Source organism: Equus quagga, chromosome 14 (assembly GCF_021613505.1).
Source record: "Equus quagga isolate Etosha38 chromosome 14, UCLA_HA_Equagga_1.0, whole genome shotgun sequence".
NCBI classification, from domain to species: Eukaryota; Metazoa; Chordata; class Mammalia; order Perissodactyla; family Equidae; genus Equus; species Equus quagga.
In genome coordinates this window covers 82158285-82184770 of record NC_060280.1, presented here as the reverse complement: position 1 = coordinate 82184770, position 26486 = coordinate 82158285, and the positions used below count along the sequence as shown (strand labels likewise).

Here is a 26486-nt window from a genome sequence, read left to right as displayed (position 1 = left end):
GATTAGCTTAGTACCTGGCACATAGTAACTGCGGAATAAATGCTAATAATAACTCTCACCCTTCACACTCAGTCAGTGCTGTAACTATTTTGTTCCTTTCTAAATAAGTTATACTTTCTTTCCATTTGTGCTGTGTTGTGCTGTTCTCTCTGTCTAGGATGCAGTTTTCTGCATTTCTTTCCCTGGTAAACTCCCACGTTTATGCTCAAATTGAAGAATCATCCTTCCCACCTCTGGCCTACTCCCCCCCCCCCCCCCCCCCCCCCCCCCCCGACCCCAATAATATTTTCTATATGCTGTCTAGTGTTTTACATATCTATTCAGTTGTCCTACAGTATCCGCAGGGAATTGGTTCCAGGACCCATTTTGGATGCCAAATTCTGTGGATGCTCAAGTCCCTTATATAAAATGGCATAGTGTTTGCATATAACCTATGCACATCATCCCATATACTTTACACCATCTCTAATTACTTATGATACCTAATACAATGTAAATAGTTGTTATACTGTATTGTTTGTGGAACAATGACAAGAAAAAAATAGTCTGTACATGTTAAAAGAAAATCTGTACTTGTTCAGTACAGACACAAGCACAGTAGGCCTTTCCAGTCCCTGTTGGTTTAATCTGAGGATGCTGATACCAAGGGCCCACTGCACTGTTTTAACACTCATCCATTGTAAAAATAATAGTAGTTATCATTTATTGAGTTTATTGGTCTCCTCATGTGAGAACTTTTCCTTTTTCTTTGAGACTTGGTAGTTGTGATCCAGAAATTAGATCAGAAATACTGGTGTGCATATAAGATAAATGGGAGAACGTATGAGAGAAAGAGAGGCAGGAAAAGATGCAAGAACATTTTTAGGAAGATGATTGCATTTGTTTGGAGAATGTTTAGAGAAGAGTGAATCAATAATCGAAGCATCTTGAACAGTCAGTTACCCCAGATGCTCCTTTGTGCTGTACACTTTATTTGAGTTTATTAACTTGGTTGTAAGATTTTCACAAAGGTCCATCTGAGGCAATCTTTTATTAACCTCTTTCTTCTCCAGATTGAATGTATGGGAAAGCCTGATCATTAAGTGTTTTGAAATATCATTTCCCAAAACTGTTATATCTAAAACGTATTTTCCTTCTTGGTATTTTTAGAAGATGACCAGCCTAATAGTCAGCTGTCAATTATGATTTTAAAAAAATATTTTCTTAACCTTTTCTGCTTTCCTTTAATTATCTTACACCTGTATTGTACAGTTAAATGTGAATTGGAACTAATAAACTTTTCTCTTCTTGAATGTATCTACAGTCTAAAGATTATTGGTGTTTTATTTGTTATAGAACACATATTGACTTAATTGCATTTTCCCACTAGAATGGGTAGACACAGTGTGGGAACTGGACTTCACAGAGACTGAACCTTTGGATCCCAGCATTGAAGCAGAGATAGTAGAGACTGGATTGAATGCATTCACAAAACTCTATGAAAGTCTCTCCCCCTTTGCTACTGAAGAACATGGATCTACAGAGGTAAAAAAAGGAAAAAATCAAGCTAGCCATCTTTAGGTGTCACAAGTAGAAGATGAAAGTCATTGTTATAATCTAAAGCATAGCCTTTTTATCTTTTTATTGAGGTAACATTGGTTTTTAACATTGTGTAAGTTTCAGGAGAACAGCTTTATAGTTCAACATCTGTATGCACCACAACGTGATTACCACGAAAATCTGGTTTCCATCCATCACCATATAATTGACCCCCTTTACCCATTTCACCCTCCCTGCAGCTCCCTTCCCCTCTGATAACCACCAGTCTATTCTAGGTATCTATGAGCTTGCTTTTGTGTTTTTTTAATATTCCACATAAGAGTGTACAGTTCATAAGGAGTATGATAAGAGAAGCATAAAGAATGGGGTTCACTTTTTGGAATGTCCTAATACCTTAACTTTAAGAAAATCTGCTATTATTAAACTGAGAAGTGATTAATTACCAATAGAACAGAGTTCCTTTAAATATTGAATTCTACCTAGTATACTTATTAATATTTAGATCATTAACTGCTTTTCAAAAAACTGAAGGGCTAGAAAGCAGAACAAAAAATGCTTAAATATTAACATCTCTGAAAAATTTAACAAAATATTTCCGTTAAAAGTTTCACATAGCTGTTCGAAAATTAAATTATCCAGGTAAACATTCATTAAGCGTAATGTTAAGTACTGCATTAAGTACCTTAGAAGATGAAGTAATGATTAAAATACAGAGCCTCTTCCTACATCAGGGATCCTCCCAAAGAGGGAGCATGGAGAATTAAGCACTGGCTCTTAGAGCTTCCACTCTTATTTCAATCACCAAAGCAAGCCGGGTGATCACATCCAACTGCAAGCTGTCACCTGAGTGGTGCCGTGCCAGAGTGAGTCTGGGTGGAGAGCTGGAAATATTTGTGAACCGCAATGTAAAAACTGCTCTAAGTGAGGTTAGATACCATCTAAAAGGAGCATGGAAGAGGGAGCATGGTAAAATTGGGAAGGTTCCAGAGAGAAAGTAGCTGGAGGCAAGTCTTCACAAAGGGGTAGAATGTTAGTTAGGGTCCTAGGGCACTCCTTGGGAGGGGATGGCACCATGGGAATTGGCAGAGAATGCTGAGTAGTGCTGTGCAGGGGCACGGAGGGTTTTCAGAACATGTGGTAGAACACGGGACAGTCAGTCAGCCTGAGAACAGATCATGGGCAGCTTTAAGTGGGGTTCAACTGTGGGCTTCAAAAGTTTGCAATAGCGTGTTTATTGTATATAGGGTTCAGTTCTAAGCATCATACGTAGATTAACTCATTTAGTCCTCACCACCAGCTCTAGGAAGAAGAGGCTCTAGTCAGCAATAGACTAAGTAACGTGAATAGATCTGTTTTAGGACAAATGCTCTTGACCATAAATGGACTGAAGTAGGAAAAAATTGTACACAGGGAGATCCCTTGGGAGATTATTTTGCTCGTCTAGGTGTTATGAGTGTTACAGCATGGTCTGCAGTTATGGTTGTGGGAATTTGGAAGGAGGGCTAAAATCTAGGAACATTTTTTGAGGTAGAATTAATAAGGCTTTGTGAACTTAGCGAGCCTTTGTGGAATCTGTAAGACGTGATGCTAAATGCTGTGGTGACTGGATATAGTGTGTGAGAGGGGGGAAAGGTCAAAAGTCACCCAGATTTCGAAGCTAGGGGATGATGGTATTGTGAATTGAGGTGGGGAATAAGGGGAAAGAGCAAGATCAAGTGGAAAATTATGAGCTCAGTTGTACACTTTTGAATGTAAGATACTGTCAGGAGGTCCTTAGGGAGCTGTAATCGGTAGTTAGAAATGGGGATCAAAAGTCCAGGAGAGAAATTCAGATTCAACAACATAGACAGGAGAGCTTTCCAAGTCCAGGTGATGGTTGAAGTGCAGTGATGCATGAGATCAGGGAGGGAGTGAAGACCACAGTACAGAACTGAGAAAGCTGGCTGAAGATGACCTGAGGAGGAGCGGGCAGCAGTGTGGGGAGTGCTGACCAGAGACTGGGAAGTGGCTCAGGTATCATATGCTGCAGAGGCGACTGGCAGGCCAAGTCCTGAGACAAGCAGTTGGGGCAGAGGTGATTGGACTGACCTCTGTGACCTCCAGGGCCATAGTGACAGGCGAGTGGAGTAGAGCTGAAGTGGTGTTAGGAATGAGGATGTAACTGCTCTAAAGGTAGGAGGTGATTTCTTCCAGAAGTTTCATGGCAAAGGAAAGGGGAGTGCTGAAAGGGTTTTAGGTGGTCCCTTCTGTAGGCAGCCTGTGCTAATATGGCCAAGCCAAGGCATCACCTCCCACTGCCCCTGTCTTCAGGGAAGAAGGAAGTACACAGTCCGATGTCTTGGACTTGTGTGGGCCTATGTTTTTAAGGTACTCCAGGATAAACCATATTTAGTTCCTGCTGTGTTTGTGTTTTGAAATCACCCATTTCCTCTTCATGTATTTAATGGGAGAAAGCATGGAACAGTGATAAAATTAATAAAACTGTGGTTTAGATTCTAGGGTTTATTTCCTTTCCTGTTCTCATTGCCCATAGAACACTTAAATTTAAATAAGTTTCTCTAATTTCCTCAGTAATTAGAGTGATAAATGAATTTGGGTACATTAAATGTAGATGGCGGGGTAGCTTGTCTGAGTAATCACAATATAGGGTGTCTTAATGTAGTTTTAGTTCTAGTAATTTCAGAAATACATATGCTTCAAACTTCGCCAAAATTTTTTTTGAAAGTTTAATTATTTAAATTTCTTGTATACTTATTTATCTTTCTAATTTTGAATAATACGTATTTAATTTTTTGTTTCAGTCCCTTTGAAGATGGCAAATGTTTATAATTAGGAGCCAGCCTGAGCTATTTTTTTTGTAAGGCACTAAGTACTTAAAAAATCAAATAATAGGAGATTTTTGCATTTCTCTAATGACTGGCTTTTGTGGTTTGCCCCTCCTCCCAGAGCATTTGGACCTTCTTCATTGAGAACAATATTTCTCACAGTGCGCTGGTGGCATTGTTCTATCACTTTGTTCAAAGAGTCCATAAGAAAAACGTCAGTGTGCAGTATCGAGAATATGGCCTTCATGCTGCTGGGCTTTATTTTCTGCTCCTAGAAGTACCAGGTATGTATATTTGATGTGATAGCACAGATCTTTTGTCGGTTTTAGTTTTTCTCTATTGTTTTGAACTCTTACACTTTTTTTTCACTTATAAAATGGGGTAGTGGTAACCCCTCTCACAGAGTTGTTCTGAGGATAAAATGAGAGTAATTCTGTGAAGCACATGGCATGTTGTAGGTGTTCAAGAAATGTCTTCCCCATTGTTCTTTAAATGTGTTTATTTTCTGATATTATGCTGTGTCTGTAACCTAATGCAAATAATCCAGGAGGGGTAAGGCTGGAGGGAGAATGCTTCCAAGCTACAAGAGCTCTCACTCACCCTCACCTAATATAAAATTCTGATATTGCCTGCTCTTCTGACTGTCCAGAATGAGAAAAACTGCTGTGGGGAGTAATTGTGTTCTCTCTCTCCTATGTGGGTGTGGAAAAATAGGTTAAAACCACTCTAATAAAGAAAGGATGAGAAAGCAAGTGATACTTGATGAAGGAAAGGAGTCCATTTATGAGCACTGTTCCACTTTGTTGTCAGAGCACCTAGGTGGCTATTCCTCCTGTGAGCAATGAAGTAGTCTCTTCTCCCTCCCCTAAACCCAAGGCAAGAGAAGATGAAACATGGAGGAAGGTACAGCTGGAGAACCCGAAGTTCATATGGAAAACAAAATCACAGGATTAGTCAGCTTTGCTGCTTGTCATTGTTTTTGTAAATGCATTTGTAATAAATGTTAAGGATTTATTCCATATGATTTGGGAATTGGTAAAAAGATAGATAAAGCCTTGAACATTGATTTGTATTATTGTTAATGCTCCCATAATGACTTTTGAAATAAATTCCTAAAGAACTTAGTTGCTAAGCAATATCTCAGTTGTAACTGGTCTCTCTTACAGAAAAGTGGCAGTTTTAAAAACCCAGTTTTACTTTTTCTCTTTACTTGCTTGATACAGTTCCTTGTAATTAAGGTTGAGAGTCACGCCCGAGGGAAGATGTGGCTATTGTTAACTGTATGGCTACCTGCAGCTTTCAAGCAAGTCATATCTTCCTGCCAATTACCTTCTGTTTTGAAATGTTTCTGGGTTGTGGTTGGGATGATGTTGATACTTAATATTCAGTCACAGTACGTTCTTTTTCAAGATTGTTTTGGTTATTGTGAGTCCTTTGCATTTCCATATAAATTTTAGGATTTACATGTCAATTTCTGAAGAAAAGAAAAGGCTGCTGGCGTTTTGACAGGGATTGCATTGAATCTGTAGATCAATTTGGGGAGTATTGCCTTCTTAACAACATTGAGTCTTCCAACCTATGAACACAGGTTGTCTTTCTATTTATTTAGATCTTCTTTAATTTGTTTCAATGAAATTTTGTAGTTTTCAGTCTGCAACTCTTGCACTTCCTTGGTTGAATTTATTCCTAAGTACTTTATTCTTTTCTATGCTATTCCAGGTAGCTATTGTTTTCTTAATTTCATTTTTGGATTGTTTACTGGGAGTGTGTAGAAGTACAATTAGTTTTTGAGTATTGGTCTTGTACCCTGCAACCTTGCTGAACTCATTTATTGGTGTTAGTATGATATAAGATCATAAGTGAATAGACATAATTTTACTTCTTCCTTTCAAGTCTGGGTGCCTGTTATTTCTTTTTCTTGCCTAATTGCCCTAGTTAGGACCTCCAGTACAATGCTGAATAGAAGTGGGGAGGTGGGCATCTTGTCTTGTTCCTGATCTCAGGAGGAAAGCTTTCAGTCTTTCACCCTTAAGTATGATGGTCACTGTGGGTATTTTGAGGATGGCCTTTATCAAGTTATTCCTAGTTTGTTGAGTGTTTTGTTATAAAGAGTTATTGGATTTTGTCGTTTGCTTTTCTGCGTCTATGGGGTAATCATATGGTTTTTGTTCTTTTTTCTAATAATATAATGTATTACACCTGTTTTCATGTGTTAAACCAGTTTTGCATGACCTTGGTGATAGTGTATAATCCTTTTTATGTGTTGCCAGATTTAATATTTTATTGAAGATTTTAGAATCCGTATTCATAAGGAATCTCTTTTTTTGAGATGTCTTTGTCTGGTTTGGATTTCAGGGTGATACCAGTCTCAGAATGAGTTGGGTAATATTCTCATCTCTTCTGTATTTTGGAAGTTTGTGCAGAACTGGCTGTTTTTCTTCCTTAAACTTTTGGTAGAATTCCCTAGTGAAGCCATCTGGGCCTGGAGTTTTCTTTGAAAGAAGTTCTTTGTTTGTAGAATCTCTCATGACTGATAGTGATAGTTTATGTATATATTTTTTCTTCATCAGTCTAGAGAGAGGTTTATTAACTGTGTTGATCATTTCAAAGAGCCCACTTTGATGTTATTGATTATGCTCTACTGCTTGTCCAATTCTTATTCCAATGATTTGGTTCTTCTGCCCTCCTTCGTACTTTGGCTTGATTTGTTCTTATTCTAATTCCTTAAAGTGGGTGCTTAGATCTTTGTTCTCACATACTGTTCTTTGTTTCTAATATAAGTAATGTTATGAATTTCCCTCTATGGACTGCTCTGTCTGCATTCCACAAATTTTGATGATTTGTTTTCATTATCAGTCAGGCCAAAGCAATTTTCTAATTTTTCTTGTGATTTCTTCTTATACCTCTGAGTTATTTAAGAGTGTGTTTAATTTCCAAATATTTGAGGACTTTCCTGAAATCTTATTGTAATTGATTTCTATTTTAATTATGCTGAGATCAGAGCACATACTTTGTATGATTACAATACTTTTTAATTACTGAGTTTTTGTTTTTGTTTAAGTGGGCCAGTATAAGGTCAGACTCGGTGAATCTTCTCCTTGTACTTGAACAGACTGTATTCTGCCTTTGGTGGGTGTAGTATTCCATGAATGTCAATTAAGTCAAGTTGATTGCTGAGGCTTTTCAAGTCTCTTATATGATATTCCGTTTATTTGTTCTATCAATTACGGAGAGAAGAGTGTTGAAATCTCCCAAGTATAATTGTCAGTTTGTCTATTTCTCCTTTCAGTTCTGTCTGTCCTAACTTAAGGTATTTTGAAAGTCTGCTAGATACAAACATACTTATGACTGCATATCTTCCTCCTGAATTGACCCTTTTGGTATTATGCTATGTCCTTCTGTGTATGATTGTTTTTCTTGTCCTGAATTCTGCTTTTATATTAAGATAGCCATTCTAGTTATCTTATGATTTGTACTTGGTTGGTACATCTTTCCCATGCTTTTATTTTTAACTTCACTGTGTGTTTATATGTAAAGGGTGTGTTGTAGACTTCCTATCGTTGGATCATGCTTTTTATCCACTCTTCTTTGCCTTTTTATTAGAATGTTGACAGTTTAGATGATTATGCTTAATATAATTACCAATCTTGTTGGGTTCCTGCCATCTGGCTGTTTATTTTCCATTTGTCCCATCTGTTTTTTGTACCATTTTCCCCTCTTCCTGCCTTTTTTTGGATTGAGTGTTTCTTTAGTATCTTTTATTATCACCTCTTTTGCTTATTAACTATACTTCTTCGCACGTGTGTGTGTGTGTGTTTTAAGTGCTTGCTTTGGGTATACAATAAGTACTTTTAACAGTCTATCTTCTGACAATATTCTACTAATGTATAGATAATGTAAGAACCTTGGAACAATATACTTTCCTTCCTCCCCTCCTGTTCTTCGTGTTATTATAGTTGTACATTTTACTTGTACACGTCATAAACCATGCAATTCATTCTTAACATTTTTCTTTGAATTATCTTTTAAAGAATTTTTTAAAAAACAAAAAGAATGTTTTTTATATTTAAAAGATTTTGTCTCATATAATATTCCTTGAGCCTGAAGAGCTTCCTTTAACTTTTCTTGTGGTGCAGGTCTGTTGGCCATCAACTCTTAGATTTTGATTGTATGAAAATGTCTTTATTTCACCTTCAAAAATGTTTTTGCTGAAGAATTCTAGGTTGACAGGTGTTTTTTTCTTTTCTTTCAGTGCTGGTAAGGTGTTATTTCATTATCTTCTGGCTTACATCTTTTCTCATGAGAAGTCTGCGTGATTCTTATCATTGTTCCTCTATATATTTTGTCTTTTTTTTTCTGGCTACTTTGAAGATTTTCAAAAGTTTGATTAAATTATCTATACTTTGGTGTGATTTTCTTTGTATTTATCATGGTTTGGTTCATTGAGTTTCTTGGGTCTGTGGATGTATAGTATTTAACAAATTTGGAAATTTTTCAGTTATTATTTCTTTAAATATTTTCTTCCTTCCTTTTTTCTGTGACTCCAATTACTCATATGTTAGACTGCTTGATGTTCTCTCACAGGTCATTGAGTATTTATTAATTTTTTTGTTCTGTGCTGTTTCCTCAAGTTCCTTTACGTTTGTTTCTGTAATGTGTAATCCACTGTTAATTAATCCCATCCAGTGAATTTTTCTTTTTCATGTGAAGAAGTCCCATTTGATTCTTTAAAAATATTTTTCATCTCTTTGTTGCTACTGTTTAATTCTTTTTTTTTTAAAGATTGGCACCTGAGCTAACAACTGTTGCCAATCTTTTTTTTTTCCTACTTTTTCTCCCCAAATCCCCCCAGTACATAGTTGTATATTCTAGGTGTACGTCCTTCTGGTTGTGCTACGTGGGATGCTGCCTCAGCATGGCTTGATGAGCAGTGCCATGTCTGTGCTCAGGATTCGAACCAACGAAACCCTGGGCCACCGAAGCAGAGCATGTGAACTTAACCACTCGGCCATGGGGCCGGCCCCACTACTGTTTTAATTCTTGAGCTTATTTATAATACTTCCTTTAAGAGTCTTGACTGCTAGTTCCATTACCTCTGTCATTTCTTAGACTGTTTCTGTTGACTGATTATTCTTCCTATCTTGCAGCGCGTTTTCCTGCTTCTTAGCATGCCCAGCGCATTTTTACTGGTGCTAGACATTTGAATGTTAGATCGTTGAGTGACTTGGTTTTGTTGTTTTCCTTTCAGTAGTGTTTCAGAGGCTTGTTTTAAAGCTTTGTTAGGGCAGATATCCAGTAGCTTTTACTAGAGCTAGTTTAGCCTGCTGTGAAGGTGTGTTTCTGTCTGAGGCCTTGTACTGACTATTCCAGGTGTTTAACAAGGTCCCTCCATGCTGGCTAGTCAAACTCAAATAGGTCTCAGCCCTGGTGAGTTCTGAAAGCTGTTCATCTTCTAGCTCCTTGGAAAGTGTTCCTTGCTCACCTTCATGGAGTTTTACCCTGTGTGTGCACAGCTCATGTTCAGCCCTATGCAGACTCTAGAGCTCTATTTCTATGTAGCTTCCTCTCTCAAGTACTCTGCTTCATAAATTCCAACTACCTCCACCTTCCTGGCCTGATTTCCATACCCTCCACTTAGTAAGACTATCATCATGTGCTCAAGTTCAGCATTTTTCTGTTCTTGCCCAGAAATTGCCTCTAAACACAAAACTGGGGCAATTTTAGGGTTTACCTCATTTGTTTCCCCTTTTTCAGGGATTGCAATTCTATGCTGCCTGTTGTTCCATGTCCTAAAATGGTTATTTTATAAATTTTTGTCCAGTTTTATAGTTGTTTGCACCAGGAGGACAGGTATAAAACCAGTTACTCCCTCATGGCCAGATATAGAAATGTTATTTATTTCTCATCAGCAGTATTGCTCACCTCCCAAGGCTGAATTTGAATGGTACTTTTTGCTAAAGAGTTATTGTTATTCAAAATTAATAAAAAGCCTCTTTTTGCTTTTTAATTTTTCATGTTACAGACGTATTTCAAGACAATTAAATCTAACCTGCTCTTTATTCTTTATGAATAGGCAGTGTAGCCAATCAAATATTCCACCCAGTGATGTTTGACAAGTGTATACAGATTCTAAAGAAGAGCTGGCCTCAGGAGTCTAACTTGAATCGGAAAAGAAAGAAAGAACAGCCTAAGAACTCTCAGGCAAATCTAAGAGGAAACAGAAAAAGAGGCAAGCCACCCCGGAAAGAGGATATTGAGGTAAGAAGTAAGTGGAATAATAAAACATATCTGTACCAACACATGATTTTGATTTAAGAATTAACTTTGTATTAAAATATGATTTTAGGAATCATGATTGTAACCAAAAGGTCCTAACGTCTCATCAGCTATCCAGTATGACTTTCACTTGCCTCTTGGGCTCCATATCACACTGAAAGATGACCTTTGTCATCTTTCCAACCTCTCCATCACCTTTGGTTCCCAGGTGTAGTTGACAACATGCTAATAGGTATATTTGCCACATTATCATGTCATGAGAGAGGGTGGTTGATGTATCCTGAGGACTCATGTCCATAAGAGCATAATGGAATAACATGAATTCCAATTTCTTGTATGACTAGGTAGGACGGTAGAGGTTCTTAATGTGAAAACTTCTAAGAAACACAAGAATTCTCGCTGACACAGAAATATAGAGCTAGATACTCTTGTAACAGTCGTCTAGTACAAAGATTTACCCTTGTGGCTGAGGAGGCCTGGAGCAGTCACGGGACCTGGTCAGAGTCATGCCACCTCAGCAACTGAGCAGCCACCTGGAGTTTCACTGGACCTGATCTGAGTAAATTAAAAATCATGGGACAAAGTGTTGGGCATTATTACACAGTCACCTATACATTTCTTCACAATCTAGATGGATGAAATTGTGGAAGAACAAGAAGATGAAGAGAATATTTGTTTTTCTACCCGGGACCTTTGTCAAATTCGAAATGCCATCTTTCAACTTTTGAAGAATTTTTTAAGGCTTCTGCCCAAGTTTTCACTGAAAGAAAAGCCACAGTGTGTACAGAATTGTATAGAGGTAAGTGAAAATTCCGAGAAACTTGAGGCAACCTCAAAGGGCATAGATGATGGCTAATACTTAATAAGTAGGGAAAATCAGGCCTTTTCTTGGTATCTGTTTTCCAGGTTTTTGTTGCATTAACTAATTTTGAACCAGTTCTTCGTGAATTGCATGTTACACAAGCCAGGTGAGCCACTGAATCTTCTAATGCTAAAATTTAAATATGGTGTATAACAAATTTTGCTCCAGCAGAAGTATAAATGCCATTTTATCCTAATTGACACACAGGTAGAATTTTTTCACTTAAATATGGCTTTAGGGTTAGGGAATATTCCAAGTTAAATCATATCCATTAACTAATCTTTTGCATTTCTTCTTTAGAAACCTTAACCAAGCAAAATACATACCAGAACTGGCCTATCATGGATTGTATTTGCTGTGCTCCCCAATTCATGGAGAAGGAGATAAGGTAAAGGAGACAAAGATCTAACTTAGTTGCTGGTTGAATAGAAAGCATGCAAATCATGTAATAGAAAAATGTTAGAAGCATTTGATGTAATGCCATTTTAATTCGCTAGGTCATTCTCCTGACCTTATGTCATTTGTATAGTAAAAAGCATCACCATCTCTAATTGTTGACCACTCTTCATAACCAAACTTGCATCCAAATACTTGGTGGCCACAGCAAATTATTGTTAGGTTTCCGACATAAAGAGTGGTTCCTGTGTGAATTAGGTAGGAGGATCAGAGAAGCAACTGAACAGAGTATTACCTTTATAGAAGTGTTCACTAAGTTATTCTAAAAAGAGGAATAGACAGTCATAGAATTTTCGTTTCCCTTGGCAATCCATGTGTGCTTCAGTATTTCTATTAGTGTTTGTATTATTTTAGTTGATGATTCTACAGAAACATTACTGGTTCTCATTCCTGGTTAGCATTCATATGTGGATTTTGCCCCTCAAGCGACCTCAATAGCATCACTATTCTAAACATTGGAGTTACAGTTATCCAAGCGTTGTGGTGTTACTAAACTTAGATGTCATTAATAAAACAGGATTTTCCAAAAAATGTGATCAGCCAAGGTCATGTGGCTTTTGGTGGCTGTGATACACTTAATTTCCAGGGGTAGTGCCATGGTGATTAAGAACAGCGTTTAGGTACTTGGGGTTCTGCACATCTGGGCTCAAATTCTGGCTCCATCACTTACTAGCTGTGTATGCTTGTGTGAGTGATTCAACCTTTTGAAAGCCTCAGCTTTCCCATCTAGACAAAAAGGATGAAAGACAAAGTTTCCTCATGGATTTGTCAGCAGTGTTAAATGAAAGAGTACCTGTCAGATGCTGAGCACAATGCCTCTTGTTTAGAAAACATTCCATATTTTACAATTTATTATACCATGTTCATTTCTATGTGCTTGAAATATGAATGTGATAGAATTCACAGTAATGCTTTTCATTTCCTTGCCATTTTTAACATTTTTAAAGATAAAAGATGGATGGGAAAATTTACCCTTTTTAGATCCACAGTATCTCTAAAGACATAATGTTTTTAATTGTGGAAGTATTGACGTGATGTTACACAACATTGGCTTTAGCTAGAACTTTAATTACTTGACTTTGGACAACTCACCTTTGGAGTATCTTTTATTATGTGTAAAGTGGAAATGATAATAATAATATATATAAAATGGAAAAGCCTTGCTTACTTCTTGGAGTTGTTGTGAGGTTTAAGAGTAAATTTGGTAAAATCAGTAATATGTATGAATGTACTTAGTGCGATATTGCCATATATTTGGTTTTCAGTAAATATTTTATTTACTGGATAAATGAATTAATTAGTTGAGCAAATTAGATGAGATGATATATTGAAAGGTGCTCTGTAAACTTCAGGTAAATACAAGTGTAAAGTGTCATTCTTCTTCGCCTTTTTCTGGAAGGGATTATCATTAGCATTCTTTGCCATTTGTAAGTGACAATTAATTCTCTCTGTGTCCTAATTTCTGGGCTATAGTATGAGAGAGTGAGGAGAGAAACTAGATGATATTCCTTCATTGTCTATAAGCAGTGCTTTCACACTGTTTACATTGTGTATTTATTGAATACCTGGTAATTTTCCAAAACTGCATTTCTAGTGTTCAGCCAAAAACCATGTCACCCTGACTTATTTTCAGATGGTTGAAATGCTAGACTGTGGTCTGCATCAGTATCTTCGAGGCCCTTGTGTTCTCTGTCATGCCTTAAACCGCATTTTCTTTTCTCTTCTAGGTTATCAGTTGTGTTTTCCATCAAATGCTAAATGTAATATTAATGTTGGAAGTAGGGGAAGGATCGCATCGTGCCCCTCTCACTATTACTTCATCAGTCGTCAACAGTAGAAACCAGGCAGTCCAGTTTATCAGGTAAGGCACACACAGCTTGGATTTTTACTCTCTCTATCATTCTCCTTACTCTTCTGGGCCCTGTATTAACCAAGATTCCTGACACCTACGGAAACTAACAAATTTATGGCCTGTTTGCGGTTTTGGGAGTCAAAATAAAGCACCTCATAGCTCATCTGGTTCTCCTGGTCTGGGTCACTGTGGGTAGCCTCTGCCCTGGGGCGCTGTCGAGGGGTGAGGAATCTGCACTTCTTGGGCCAGCATCAGCCTCCAGCTGAATCCCACCAGACCGAATGGTCAGCCCCTGAGGGATGACCACGGCTCCTCCTCTGTTTTGTGGATGTCTGCTTCATTGTTTACCACTCTAACGACTCTGCCTCCTCCTTTTCTCTTTCTGTTGCTCTCTTCTCTGAGTCTGTTTCCTTTTGTTCCTTGCCACCTTTTCCTTGCTTCTTCTCACTTTTCTATTCCCTACCCCTACAGAAAATAATTGCTAAAAGAAAGAATTGTTGATTTTTACTTCTTTAGCAATAAATGATAGACTGATTTTCCCCTATGAGTCACTTAGCTTCACCTAAAAAGTTCCTTGTCTCAGCTTTATTGCGAAAGACATCTTTGCTATGTCATTGGCTTTTCTTTCCCTCTTTTATTGACTTTTTGGCATTCAATGTAGTGGTGGAGAGAAATGTTAAGTATGTATACGAGAATGTGTACATACCTGGAGGTGTACACAGTGTATAGTGTAGTTGGAGATGTGGGGTGTAGATGATAGAATCCAGGTATAGGCTGTCATCTGATCATTAAGCGAATGTCTTTTGCTAAGGATTTTTTTAAACATTATATAACTAAGATGTTCTAAGTGGAAACACTTTCTTTGGTTCTTCCATGAGAGTTCATGGTGTTGTCAATTGCAGTAATATTTATATAATGGTACAAATAAACTTAAAACTAAAAATGGGTCAAATCTGGGCATTACATTAATTTCTTCTTGGGTTAAAGTTTGGAGAGGTACTGTTCCAAGTACATCAAGGTAGTAGCATTTCGCTGAGCTACCACGCGGTGGTACTGTGTCTTAGTCTGTTATTTATCCCAAAAGGATATATTTGAGAGTCTTACTGTGAAGTTAGTAAGTAGTCAGGAGTAATGTGAAGATCACATTTTTGCTCCTCCCCGACTGTAGCTGGCTCCTCGGCAACAGCTCTCTGAAACCACAGCGGGAAGTAGCGGATGGTTTTCTGCTGTGACACTTTATGTCTTTACTCTTTATTCACTGAAACAAGGCTGGCAATGTGGGGCTAGATTGTTTTTAATATTTAGAATTTCTAAAACGTAGGAGTAGTGGTTTTTGAGAACAGAATCAAGAAAAATTACTATTTTATTATAATTATAGGTGTATTGTAAGCAGAGGATATGTTTCTTTTTTTAAAACAGTTCACTTGTGGATGAACTAAAGGAAAGTATATTTCCAGTCCTTCGTATCTTACTCCAGCACATCTGTGCCAAGGTACCATTTGCTCTAATAATGACAATAAAAGTATATAATATATGTGGAAGTAAATGTGTTTGTGTGTGTATTTGTTCTTGGGAATGAGTCTGTATCATTACTAGGAGTAGTTTTATGTAGTATATTCACTAGATGTTCCCCTAAACAGAGTGTTCTTTTGGGGGAAAAAATCCTTTTTATTTTGGGAAATTTCAAGTATACAAAGAAATAGAATAGGGCGATGAGCACCTATCTTCAACAGTTTTGTGTCATTTATACCCTGTAAGCCGTAACTGCCCCAACACATATGCAACACTGAATGTTTTTTTGGAAGCAAATTTCATCATATCCTTTCATACATAAATATTTCCTGTGTATCTCTAAAGGATAAGAACTCTTTAAAAGCATAACAACAAAATGCTAACACATCTAAAAAACTACACAGTAATTCCTTAATATCATCAAATATCCAGTCAGTGTTCAAATTTCTATGATTATCTCTTAAATTTTTATAACAATTTGGATGAATGATTCTTAACTTGAACCTAAGGGGCTCACAAACTCTTTGAGATGATATGCTAAATTTGTACTTCTGAGGAGAGAGCTTATAGATTTCTTACAGGTTAGTTTTTAAAGGGGTCTCAAACTTAAAATTTGTTATTCATTTCTGTAGTATTTAAAGATCCACTAAACGAGTTACATTCCCTTGCTTCCCACTAGTATCACAACGTGGGTTTCAGTTGTCCTCCAGGTGGACATTGGCTGGACAGCTTCTCAGTGTCTGTGTTTCAGGTGATGGATAAATCAGAGTATCGGACCTACGCAGCCCAGTCCCTGGTCCAGCTGCTCAGCAAACTTCCTTGTGGAGAATATGCCACATTCATTGCCTGGCTTTACAGATATTCACGAAGTTCCAAGGTAGGAGATACATCTGCATAAAGTCTTGGCTCCTGGCTCTGCAACCTTGTAATGACAGCCAGGTCTGAGTACATAGGAATCTGTGGTTTTTATTCCTATCTGATGGAGATTCTTACGATTTTGCTTCACCAGATCCCACACAGGGTTTTCACTCTTGATGTTGCCTTAGCTCTCTTAGAACTACCTGAAAGAGAGGTGGATAACACTCTCTCCTTGGAGCAGCACAAGTTCTTAAAGCATAAGTTCTTGGTCCAGGAAATTATGTTTGACCGTTGTTTAGACAAGGCACCGACTGTCCGCAGCAAGGCGTTGTCCAGTTTTGTACATTGCCTGGAGTTGTCTAATACCACTGCATCAGAGAGCATACTGGAACTTCTGATTAACAGTAAGTGTGTTGACCATTGTAAGACAGAACTTGTCTCGTGCTTGTCGAGAACTTGGGCTGCAAGTGAATCGTTCTTTGTTGTGGCAAAAATAGATATGGTATGATATACTTTTACCCTCATAAACCTATTTCAGTATATTTTATTGTTGAATAACTTTTTAAATAGACAAGCCTGATCCACTTTAAAGGCCATTTTAAGTATTTCACATATTCATGTTTTAGAGGTGAAATTGTTGGCTGCCTCTCCTGTTACTTTGCATTGCTGGGTATTGGCTGTATTGGGCCTAATCTCTTTTCCAAATGTATACCCAAGGAGAACATTGTCAGTTGTCAGCAGTTTAGAATCTGCCTTGTCTTTGGGCCTAATTATCTTGATTTTGATTCTTCTGTATTTATTTAGGGTTTATGATACTATAACTCTTGTCCCTCTCATCTATCTGCTATTTTTAGGTCCTACAATTTCAGGAATTGAGAGCCACCCTGATACCTTACTGAGAAATTCATTAGGTAATGGACCGATATATTTTCAAATATTGAATAATTGTCTTTTTATTTAAAGGACTTGCTGGATATTTGAAATGTTTTTCTATCTCCGTATTTATATGTTTTTTAATATTGTACTTTTTTTCTTCATCAAAGAAATTGAAATTAATTTCAGTAATGTAGTAACTTAAATGTGCAATATGCCATGCTTATATTATTATAAAGTGCAACAAATTTATCCCTTAATGACTGAGCCTTTCTTTCTTTAATTATTTTTAAGCTTTTTCCTGTCAGAAGCAGACACTTGACCCTTCCAGAGGCTCAGGGGTGATCAATATAGACAACAGTGGTGAAACAGTTGGATCTGGGGGTATGTCAGATTTTATCACTATCAGATGAGTAATAACTATTGGATTTCAGACAACTGTAGGTAGAGTCTAAAAACCTTTTTCTCTGATTAATTCACCCTTAAGACTTGGAGCATCTTTTTTTTTTGGTTTTCTTAAAAGTGGAGTAATTTCTATTTTATTATATTTTTAATTGATGTCCTTGCACTATATTTTATTTTAAGATAAAGAATAATCTGCATTCCACTTACAATGTACTAAACCCCAGTATTTCTGTAACACTTAAGAGAATATTAGCAAATGTTTTATTTCTTTATAAAGTCAGTTGTTGTGAACTCTTGGGATTGCTGACCAAAAAAGGACCAGTTACTAGGGAAAGTGCAGTAGAGATTAAATTAGTGTTTGGAGAAAAGTCGTCACAAAAAAGGGGAAAGGATGAAGAATACTACGGTACTCAATCTTGTTCCTGTTTTTTATTCGTTGTAACTTTTTTCACTATGTCATCTTGACTGATTAAGCCATCCTGGAATCCGCTTTCAATACATGGTAGGGAACTGGGAGGTCAAGCTTCCATTGAAAAAGACAATTCAGGGTTTAATTTCTCTTCACCAACAGTGTGAAGTGTTTTTTTTGAGGAAGATTAGCCCTGAGCTGACATCCACTGCCAATCCTCCTCTTTTTGCTGAAGGAGATTGGCCCAGAACTAACATCCATGCCCATCTTATGCTACTTTATATGTGGGATGCCTGCCACAGCATGGCTTGCCAAGCGGTGCGTAGGTCCGCATCTAGGATCTGAACTGGCAAACCCTGGGCCACCGAAGTGGAGTGCATGAACCCAACCATTGTGCCACTGGGCCAGTCCCTGAACCATTTTTTAATGGATCGTATGTATAGAATGGAATGGTTATGGGGTCCTCTCTGCCCTGGACTCCAGCACAGGATTCCGAACACAAGTGATGCCAGATCTCTTCTGTTGACTCATTGAACCAGAATAATCTGGGATGATTTAAGTGTCAGTGTGATTCAGTAGGGGAACAACAAACCTGGACTAGGTAGTAGACAGACCTGGACCTGCTCTAAGATTCTGTTTGTATCTGTCTGTATGATCTTGAGAAAGTCGCTTTACTTCTCTAGGCTCCTTTTTCATATATAATATGACATAGCATAGAATAGTGGAAAATATATTACAATTGAGAGGCATCCTGAGTTGTTTTACCAGCCATGTTACTAAATAGCTGCAAGACCTGAGACGTGGAGGTCAATAAAACTGCCTAATTGTCACTTTCTGATCCTAACACCTTCCCTGTCTTTCACAGAGGACTGTTGTCAGAGTTTATGGAAATAATGTTTAGAGAAGTGATTTAAAAGATAGGTAGATAGAGGGCCGGCCCCATGGTGTAGTGGTTAAGTCCGCCATGCTCTACTTCGATGGCCCAGGTTTGCAGGTTCAGATCCCAGGCACAGACCTGCGTCACTCGTCACTACATCACATACATCACTTGTATGTGGGCTGCTGTGGCAGCAACCCACATACAAAATAGAGAAAAATTGGCACAGATGTTAGCTCAGGGAGACTCTTTCTCAAGCAAAAACAGAGAAAGATTGGCAACAGATGTTAGCTCAGAGCAAATCTTCCTCACCAAAAAAAAAAAGATAGGTAGGTAAATAGTTAATTTATTCTATAAACATTTATCTGGTCCCTCCTAATCTGTGCTAGGCATTGTAGATACAGACTTTAATAAATCAGTTCTATCTCTTAAGAAGCAGTGGGAGAGACAGATACATGTGTATGTATATTTATATGTATAAAATTTTAATACTGTGAGATAGGTGCTGAGGTAAATGTAAAGAGCCATGAGGATAATTACTTCTTATCATTTCAGCCTAAAAGATCAGCATAGAATCAGGTTTATATGACTAGATATTGGCATGTGTTACTCAAATTAAATTCAGAGCAATAACTCAATATATATAAACAGATTCCCTAAAATATTGTAAAGAAATTTAATCTGGAAAAATACTGAATGTTTGTGTTGACTCTAGTCTTTGTGGTGAGTTACAGATTTACTGTTGCACAGATACTTTTCCAAACAGTATCAATTTGTATTGATTTAATGATGCTTCCAAATTACATAAATGTGAGTGGAAAGTAAAAACATATATTCATTTGTATATAATTCTGAATGAAAATATTAAATTGATAAGGCATCTTGTGGATGGCAAATATTTAATATTTTGGGATCTCTGAACTGCATTACATTTATATTGTCCTTTGTGTTTTATAAAGAACTTTCAAATTCACCAAGCTATGTGATTGCTACCATAAGTTTACTATAAAGTAGACAAGGCCATTTGTAGATGTGTAAAGATGGGGCCCAGAGGGGAGGTGACTTGCCCAGATCCTGCCTAATGGCTGGCAGAACCAGGTGTAAAACTCAGTCTTCCTGACTCAGTCCAGGTAGTTGTTTCCCATTCCCATAACCTCAACCATCCTTCGTTCAACCACTGACTCTCACATCTACATCTTTAGTCCTCATCTCTCCTAAGACCTACATTTCTAATTACATTTGAAAGAATTCCACCTGTGTGTTCTAGCAATCTATCAAACTCATTAGGACTCGAAGGAAGCTTTTATCAGTTGATCCCACCATTTGTCTCTTAACTGCTGTGTTTCTATATGCCATTTAACCACTTTGCCATTTTTCACATTTCCCATTTCTCCCTTTCATTCACTTTTCTTAACTTACCACTTGCAAGGCCCCGTTGATTCTATTTCAACAATGTCTCCCGTTTCTCTCTTCTCTTTTCCATGCCCACTGTTATTTTCTCATATAGGCACAATTGCAGTTTACTGTCTTTTATGTGGTTTACTGCCATCAGCTTATTTTTTTATTGAGTATAATTGACATATAACATATTAGTTTCAGGTGTACAACAATGATTTGATCTTTGTATATCATTTGTTCATCTACATCTGCTGCCAATCCTCCTCTTTTTGCTGAGGAAGACTGGCCCTGAGCTAACATCCGTGCCCATCTTCCTCTACGTTATATGTGAGACGCCTGCTACAGCATGGCCTGCCAAGTGGTGCCATGTGCACACCCAGGATCTGAACTGGCGAACCCCAGGCCGCCAAAGCAGAACATGTAAACTTAACTGCTGTGCCACCAGGCTGGCCCTGATCTTTATTGTTTTTTAGTCGCTATTTATTTCTGCTCTGATCTTTGTTATTTCCTTTCTCCTACTAACTTTGGGCTTCCTTTATTCTTTTTCTAGTTCCTTCAGCTATAAAGTTAGGTTATTTGACATTTTTCTTGTTTCTTGAGGTAGACATTTATTACTAGGAAATTCCCTTTTAGAACTGTTCTTACTGCATCCCATAAATTGTGGTATGTTGTATTTCCATTTTCATTTGTCTCAAGGTATTTTTTTATTTCTCTTTTAATTTCTTCGTTGATCCATTGGTTGTTCAGTAGCATGTTGTTTAATCTCTACATATCTATGAATGTTCCAGTTTTCTTCTTGTGGTTGTTTCTAGTTTCATATCATTGTGATTGGAAAAGATGTTTGATAGCGTTTCAGTTTTCTTAAATTTAAGGCTTGTTTTGTGGCCTGACATATAATCTGTCTTGGAGAATGTTCCGTATGTGCTTGAGAAGAATTCATATTCTGCCACTTTTGGATAGAATGTTCTTTCTATATCTGTTAAGTTCATCAGATCTAATGTGTCATTTAAGGCTGATGCTTTCTTACTGATTTTCTGTCTGGATGATCTATCTATTGATGTCAGTGGGGTATTAAAGTCCCCTACTCTTACTGTATTACTGTCTATTTCTCTCTTTAGGTCTGTTAATATTTGCTTTATATATTTAGATACTCCTATGTTGTGTGCACAGATTTACAAACGTTATATCCTCTTGTTGGATTATTCCCTGTATCATTATGTAATGCCCTTCTTTGTCTTTTATTATGGTCTGTTTTAAAGTATAGTTTGTCTAATATAACTATAGCTACCCAAGCTTTCTTTGGTTTCTGTTTGTGTGGAACGTCTTTGTCCATCCCTTCACTTTCAGTCTGTGTGTGTCCTTACATCTGAAGTGAGTCTTTTGTAGGCAGCGTATAGATAAGTCTTGTTTTTTTAAACGTTCAGCCTCCCTAGGTCTTTTGATTGGAGAATTTAGTCCATTTACGTTTAAAGTAATTATTGATAGGTATCTACTTATTGCCATTTTGTTAATTGTTTTCTGACTGTTTTGTAGTTCTTCTGTTCCTTTCTTCTTTTTTTCTCTTTCTTTGTGATTTGATGATTTTCTGTAGTGGTATGCTTAGATTTCTCTCTCTTTATCTTTTGTATACATACTATAAGTTTTTGCTTTGTGGTTACCATGAGGCTTACGTAACCCTGCTTATATGTATAATAATCTGTTTTAAGTTGATAACAGCTTAAGTTGAATGCGTTCTAAAGCTCTACATTTTTTCTCTCTCTTCCTCACCTTTTAGGTTTTTATGTCACATTTTGCCTCTTATTATCATGTGTATCCCTTAAATAATTATTGTAGTTAGAGTGATTTTTACTACTTTTGTTTTTAACCTTCATACCAGCTTTGTAAGTGATTAATCCACTACCTTTACTGTATATTTACCTTCACCAGAGAGATTTCTACTTTCATATGTTTTCTTGTTACTGATTAGCACCCTTCTCTTCAGCTTGAAGAAGTCCCTTTAGCATTCCTTGTAAGGCTGATCTAGTGGTGATGAACACCTTTAGCTTTTGCTTGTCTGGAAAACTCTTCATCTCTCCTTCAATTCTGAATGATAACTTTGCCAGGTAGAGTATTCTTGATGGGAAGTTTCTTCTTTTAGCACTTTGAATTTGTCATGCCACTCCTTTCTGGCCTGAAAAGTTTCTGCTGAAAAATTACTGGTAGTCTTATGGGGTCCCTTTGTACGTATCAAGTTATTTTTTCTTGCTGCTTTTAAGATTCTCTCTTTGTCTTTAACTTTTGACATTCAATTATAATGTGTCCTGTGTGGGTCTTTTTGGATTCATCTTTTTTGGAGTTCTGGCTTCCTGGATTTGGATCTCTGTTTCTTTCCCCACATTAGGGACGTTTTCAGCCATTGTTTCTTCAAATAAGTTTTCTGCCCCTTTCTCTCTATCTTCTGCTTCTTGCACCCCTATAATGTGAATATCAGCCTGTTTGATGTTGTCACATAAGTACCTTAAGCTGTCTTCACTTTTTTAAAATTCTCTCTTTTTTTTTTTTTTGCAGCTCTGATTGGGTGAGTTCCACTGCCCTGTCTTTGAATTCATTGATCTTTTCTTCCGCTTCATCTAGTCTGCTGTTGAACCCCTCTAGTGTATTCTTCAGTTCACTTATTGTATTTTTCAGCCCTCTGACTTCTGTTTGCTACTTTCTTCTATTTCCTGTCTCTTTATTGAAGTTCTCACTGTGTTCATCCATTCTTATCCTGAGTTCACTGAGCATCATTGTGAACATTAATTATAAGTTGAACTCTTTATCAGGTTAATTGCTTACCTCTGTTTCATTAAGATTTTTTTCTGAGATTTTATCTTGTTCTTTTGTTTGAAACGTATCCCTCTGTTTCCTCATTTTGCTTCACACTCTGTGTTGGTTTCTCTGTGTTAGGTGAAATAGCCATCTCTCCTGGTCTTGAAGGAGTGGCTACCTGTTGGAGATGATCCTTATCATTCAACCCTGCCCTAACTCTTATTGTCTCTCAGACCTTGGTGATTGTCCAAGCAGCCTACTTTATTTTTGATAGCTCCCAGTAGTTGAGGGTGTGTCTAGACCTGTTAGGGGAGGATCTCAGTCAGCACCAAGCTTCAGGCTGATTGGAAACCAGATCATCAGGCAGCAGCTTTTAAAGTATGCAAATGTATACAGTCCTGTGGGCTGCAAGTGTAAGCCCTGCTGGCCACCAGACCAGGTGATCTGGAGGTGTTCCCTGGATGGCAGGCACACAAATTGGGGCTCCAGATGAGTATATAAGCTTCTTTCTGGGAGATACCAGCAAGCTGTAGTGAGGTTGTGGAAGAGCACAAACACAGTGACTCCAGCTTACGATCGCCGAGAGCACCTCCACAGGCTTCTAGGTGTGCACCAGACCTGAAGCCTGCCCCAGGCTGGAGCTCCAGGACCAGCAGATAGGCCTCTGTCTCAGCAAGACTGCCGTATGTTTCAGTCTGCTGTCAGTGCACTGCCTTGAGGGTGGTCCCCTGCCAAGAACTCTCTGGTTGCTACAGTCCTTTGGTACCCAGGAACGCAAGCCCTCCTGGCCACCAGAGCCAGGCGATCAGGGGCATCCTCTGGGCAGCAGCTGCAAAAACCAGGGCACCAAACATAAAAATCTAGAGCGCTGGACATGTGTAAGAGCACCCCTCCAAGAAATGCTGGTGCTCTGGAGGGTGGCAGAGGGAGAATATGAAGATAGTGCCCACCCTCTGAGGTCTCTGGAAGGGTTTATGGTTAGCCCTTAGATGTGCATTTAATTAGAGGCCTGCCCCTCAGGCTACAGCTATGACGATAATCTCACAGGCCTGTTTCAGAGAAGATTAAGAGCTTCTGGGTCTGTTGTCTCTTGCTGTGCCCTGAGGGAGATAACTGTTTGAGAACTTTCTCCATTGGTTACAGTTACCTGACTTCTGCAAGCATAAGCCGCCAGAGCTAGGTAGTGTAGAGGCATCCCCTGGCAGCAGCTGCAAAAATCGGGGTGCCAGACGGATATAAGCTCCTTTCTGAGAGATACTGGTGAGCTGGAGCAAGGCAGAGGGAGAATGCAAAGACTGCTTCCACTAGCCTCCACTCCCTGAGAACATCTCTGTAGCCTCTTCATTGTGCCAGACCAGAAGCCTGCCCCTCAGGCCAAAGCTCCTGGACAAGCAAATCGGTCTCTTCCTCAGAAGCCTGGGGGGTGTTTCATTCTGCTGTCTGTGCAGCATCCTGGGGGTGAGAGTCTGCCCAGGACTGTCTCTCCAATTGTTACAATCCTGTGGGACCCAGGAACACAGTGCCCTGGCCTCCAGGGCCGGGTGATCCAAGGGGCTTCTCTTGGGCTGCAGCCACAAAAAGCGGGACATCAAACTTAAAACCAGGGCACCAGACATGAGTAAAAGCTCTCCTCTGGGAGATTTTGGTGCTGTGGAGCATGGCAGATGGAGAGCGTGAAGATAGTACCTGCTGAGGGGAATAAAAGAAAAATAAATGGCACCTGCTAACTTTAGCAAGACGAAGAGAGCATGAAAATGATGCCCACCAGTTCCTCCTTCCCCAGAGCGTATGCTAACAGGCCTCTGCCCCTCCAGCTGACTCTTTAAGACTAGCAGGTGAATCTCTTTCACAGAAGGTCTGGGCGCTTTTCAAACAGCTGTTGCTATGCTGGGCCCTGGGGTGGGCGAGTGTGCAGAGCCCTGTAAGAGCTCTTTGTTTCTCATTTAGCTACAGCCTTTTGGGGCTCGTGGACAGGAGCCCCATTGGTTTTCAAAGCCAGATGCTTTTGGGGTCTCCTCTCTCAGGTGCAGGTCTTAAAATTTGGGGAGGCTGACGTGGGTTCTGAACCCTCCGCTCCTCATGGAGAAGCTCTGAGTTTGTAAGTACCATCCTGATTTGTGCATCTCTGCACCAGAAGTGAGGTTTATGCGAGACTGTCTCAGCCCCTCCTACCTGCCTCCTTGTGTCCTTTTTCTGTTTGCTGCTGTGAAGGAGTTGCTCAGCTAGTTTTCCAGTCTCCTTCAGAGGAAACTGTTCTATATGTAGCTGTAGATTCTCTGTTTTCCTGGGACGAGCTGAGTGCAGGATCTTCCTACTTAGCCGTCTTGAACCCTCTTCCTTTGCCATTTTTTTAAATGAGTTATTTGTCTTTTTGTTTTGAGTTGGAAGATTTCCTTGTATATTCTGGATCCAAGTTCCTTATAGGATACATGATTTGCAAATACCTTTTTCCCATTCTGTGGATTGTCTTTTCACTGTCTTGATGGTGTTCTTTGAAGCATAAAACATTTTACCTTGGATGAAGTGCAGCTATCCACTTTTCCTTTTTTTGCTTCTGCTTTTGGTGTTATAGCTTAAAAACCATTGCCTACTCCAGGGTCACAAAGATTTACTCGTACGTTTTCTTTTTCAGCTCTTACATTTTGTTCTGTGATCAGTTTTGAGTTAGTTTTTGCATAAGGTATGATATAGGGGTCCAACTTTGCATATGAATGTCCAGTGGACTTAGCACCATTTGTTTAAAAGACTCTTTTTTGCTTTTGAATGCTCTAGGCACCCTTGTCAAAAATCAACTAATTGACCGTACATATATGGGCTTATTTCTGTACTCTCAGTTCTATTCCATTGATATTCTGTTGTCTACCTTTATGCCAATACCACACTATGTTGACTACTGTTGCTTTATAGTAATTTTGAAATCCCCAAGTATGGGTTCTGCATCCTTCTTGTTTTTCAAGATTGGTTGGGCTATTCTGTGTCTCTCACATTTCCATATGAATTTTAGGATTGGCTGTCAATTTCTGTGAAAAAAACAGTTTGGCTTTTGACAGGGATTGATAACTTGGGGACTGCTGCCATCTTAATGTTAAGCCCTCCAATCCATGAACACAGGATGCCTTTGTATGTATTTAGTCTTCTTTAATTTGTTTCAATGCTGTTTTGTAGTTTTCAGTGTACAACTCTTGCTCTTTAAACTTATGCGTAAGTATTCTTTTCTTTTTGATGCTATTGTAAATCAAATTAGTTTCTTCATTTTCAAATTGCTTATTGCTAGTTTTTACAATTGAATTTTGATGATCGATCTTATATCATGCAACCTTGCTAAATTTGTTACTAGCTCTAGAAGTTTTTCCGTGGATTCCTTAGGATTTTCTACATATTAGGTCATGCCATCTGTGAATAGAGAGAGTTTTATTCCCTTTCTGATCTGGATGCGTTTTATTTCTTTTTCTTGCCTATTTTCCCTGCTGACACCTCTAGTACAGTGTTGAAAAGAAGGAGAGCAGATATCCTTGTCCTTCTATGCTTTGAGGGAAAACTTGGTCCTTCACCATTGT

The 26486-nt window shown here is 38.3% G+C and overlaps 1 protein-coding gene across 3 annotated transcripts in view; it reads left to right on the top strand.

The window, feature by feature from the left end:
* Nucleotides 1-26486, top strand: part of NCAPD3 (non-SMC condensin II complex subunit D3) — a 64917-nt gene that overhangs the window by 1453 nt on the left and 36978 nt on the right. For all 3 annotated transcript variants that reach the window (XM_046638510.1, XM_046638509.1, XM_046638511.1), the window contains 12 exons: nt 1370-1524; nt 4486-4648; nt 10438-10622; nt 11272-11439; nt 11547-11608; nt 11803-11890; nt 13686-13819; nt 15230-15302; nt 16074-16199; nt 16332-16584; nt 17035-17091; nt 17348-17437. In XM_046638510.1, the coding sequence (XP_046494466.1) occupies nt 1370-1524; nt 4486-4648; nt 10438-10622; nt 11272-11439; nt 11547-11608; nt 11803-11890; nt 13686-13819; nt 15230-15302; nt 16074-16199; nt 16332-16584; nt 17035-17091; nt 17348-17437 (1554 nt within the window). The remainder of the gene's footprint in view (nt 1-1369; nt 1525-4485; nt 4649-10437; nt 10623-11271; nt 11440-11546; nt 11609-11802; nt 11891-13685; nt 13820-15229; nt 15303-16073; nt 16200-16331; nt 16585-17034; nt 17092-17347; nt 17438-26486) is intronic.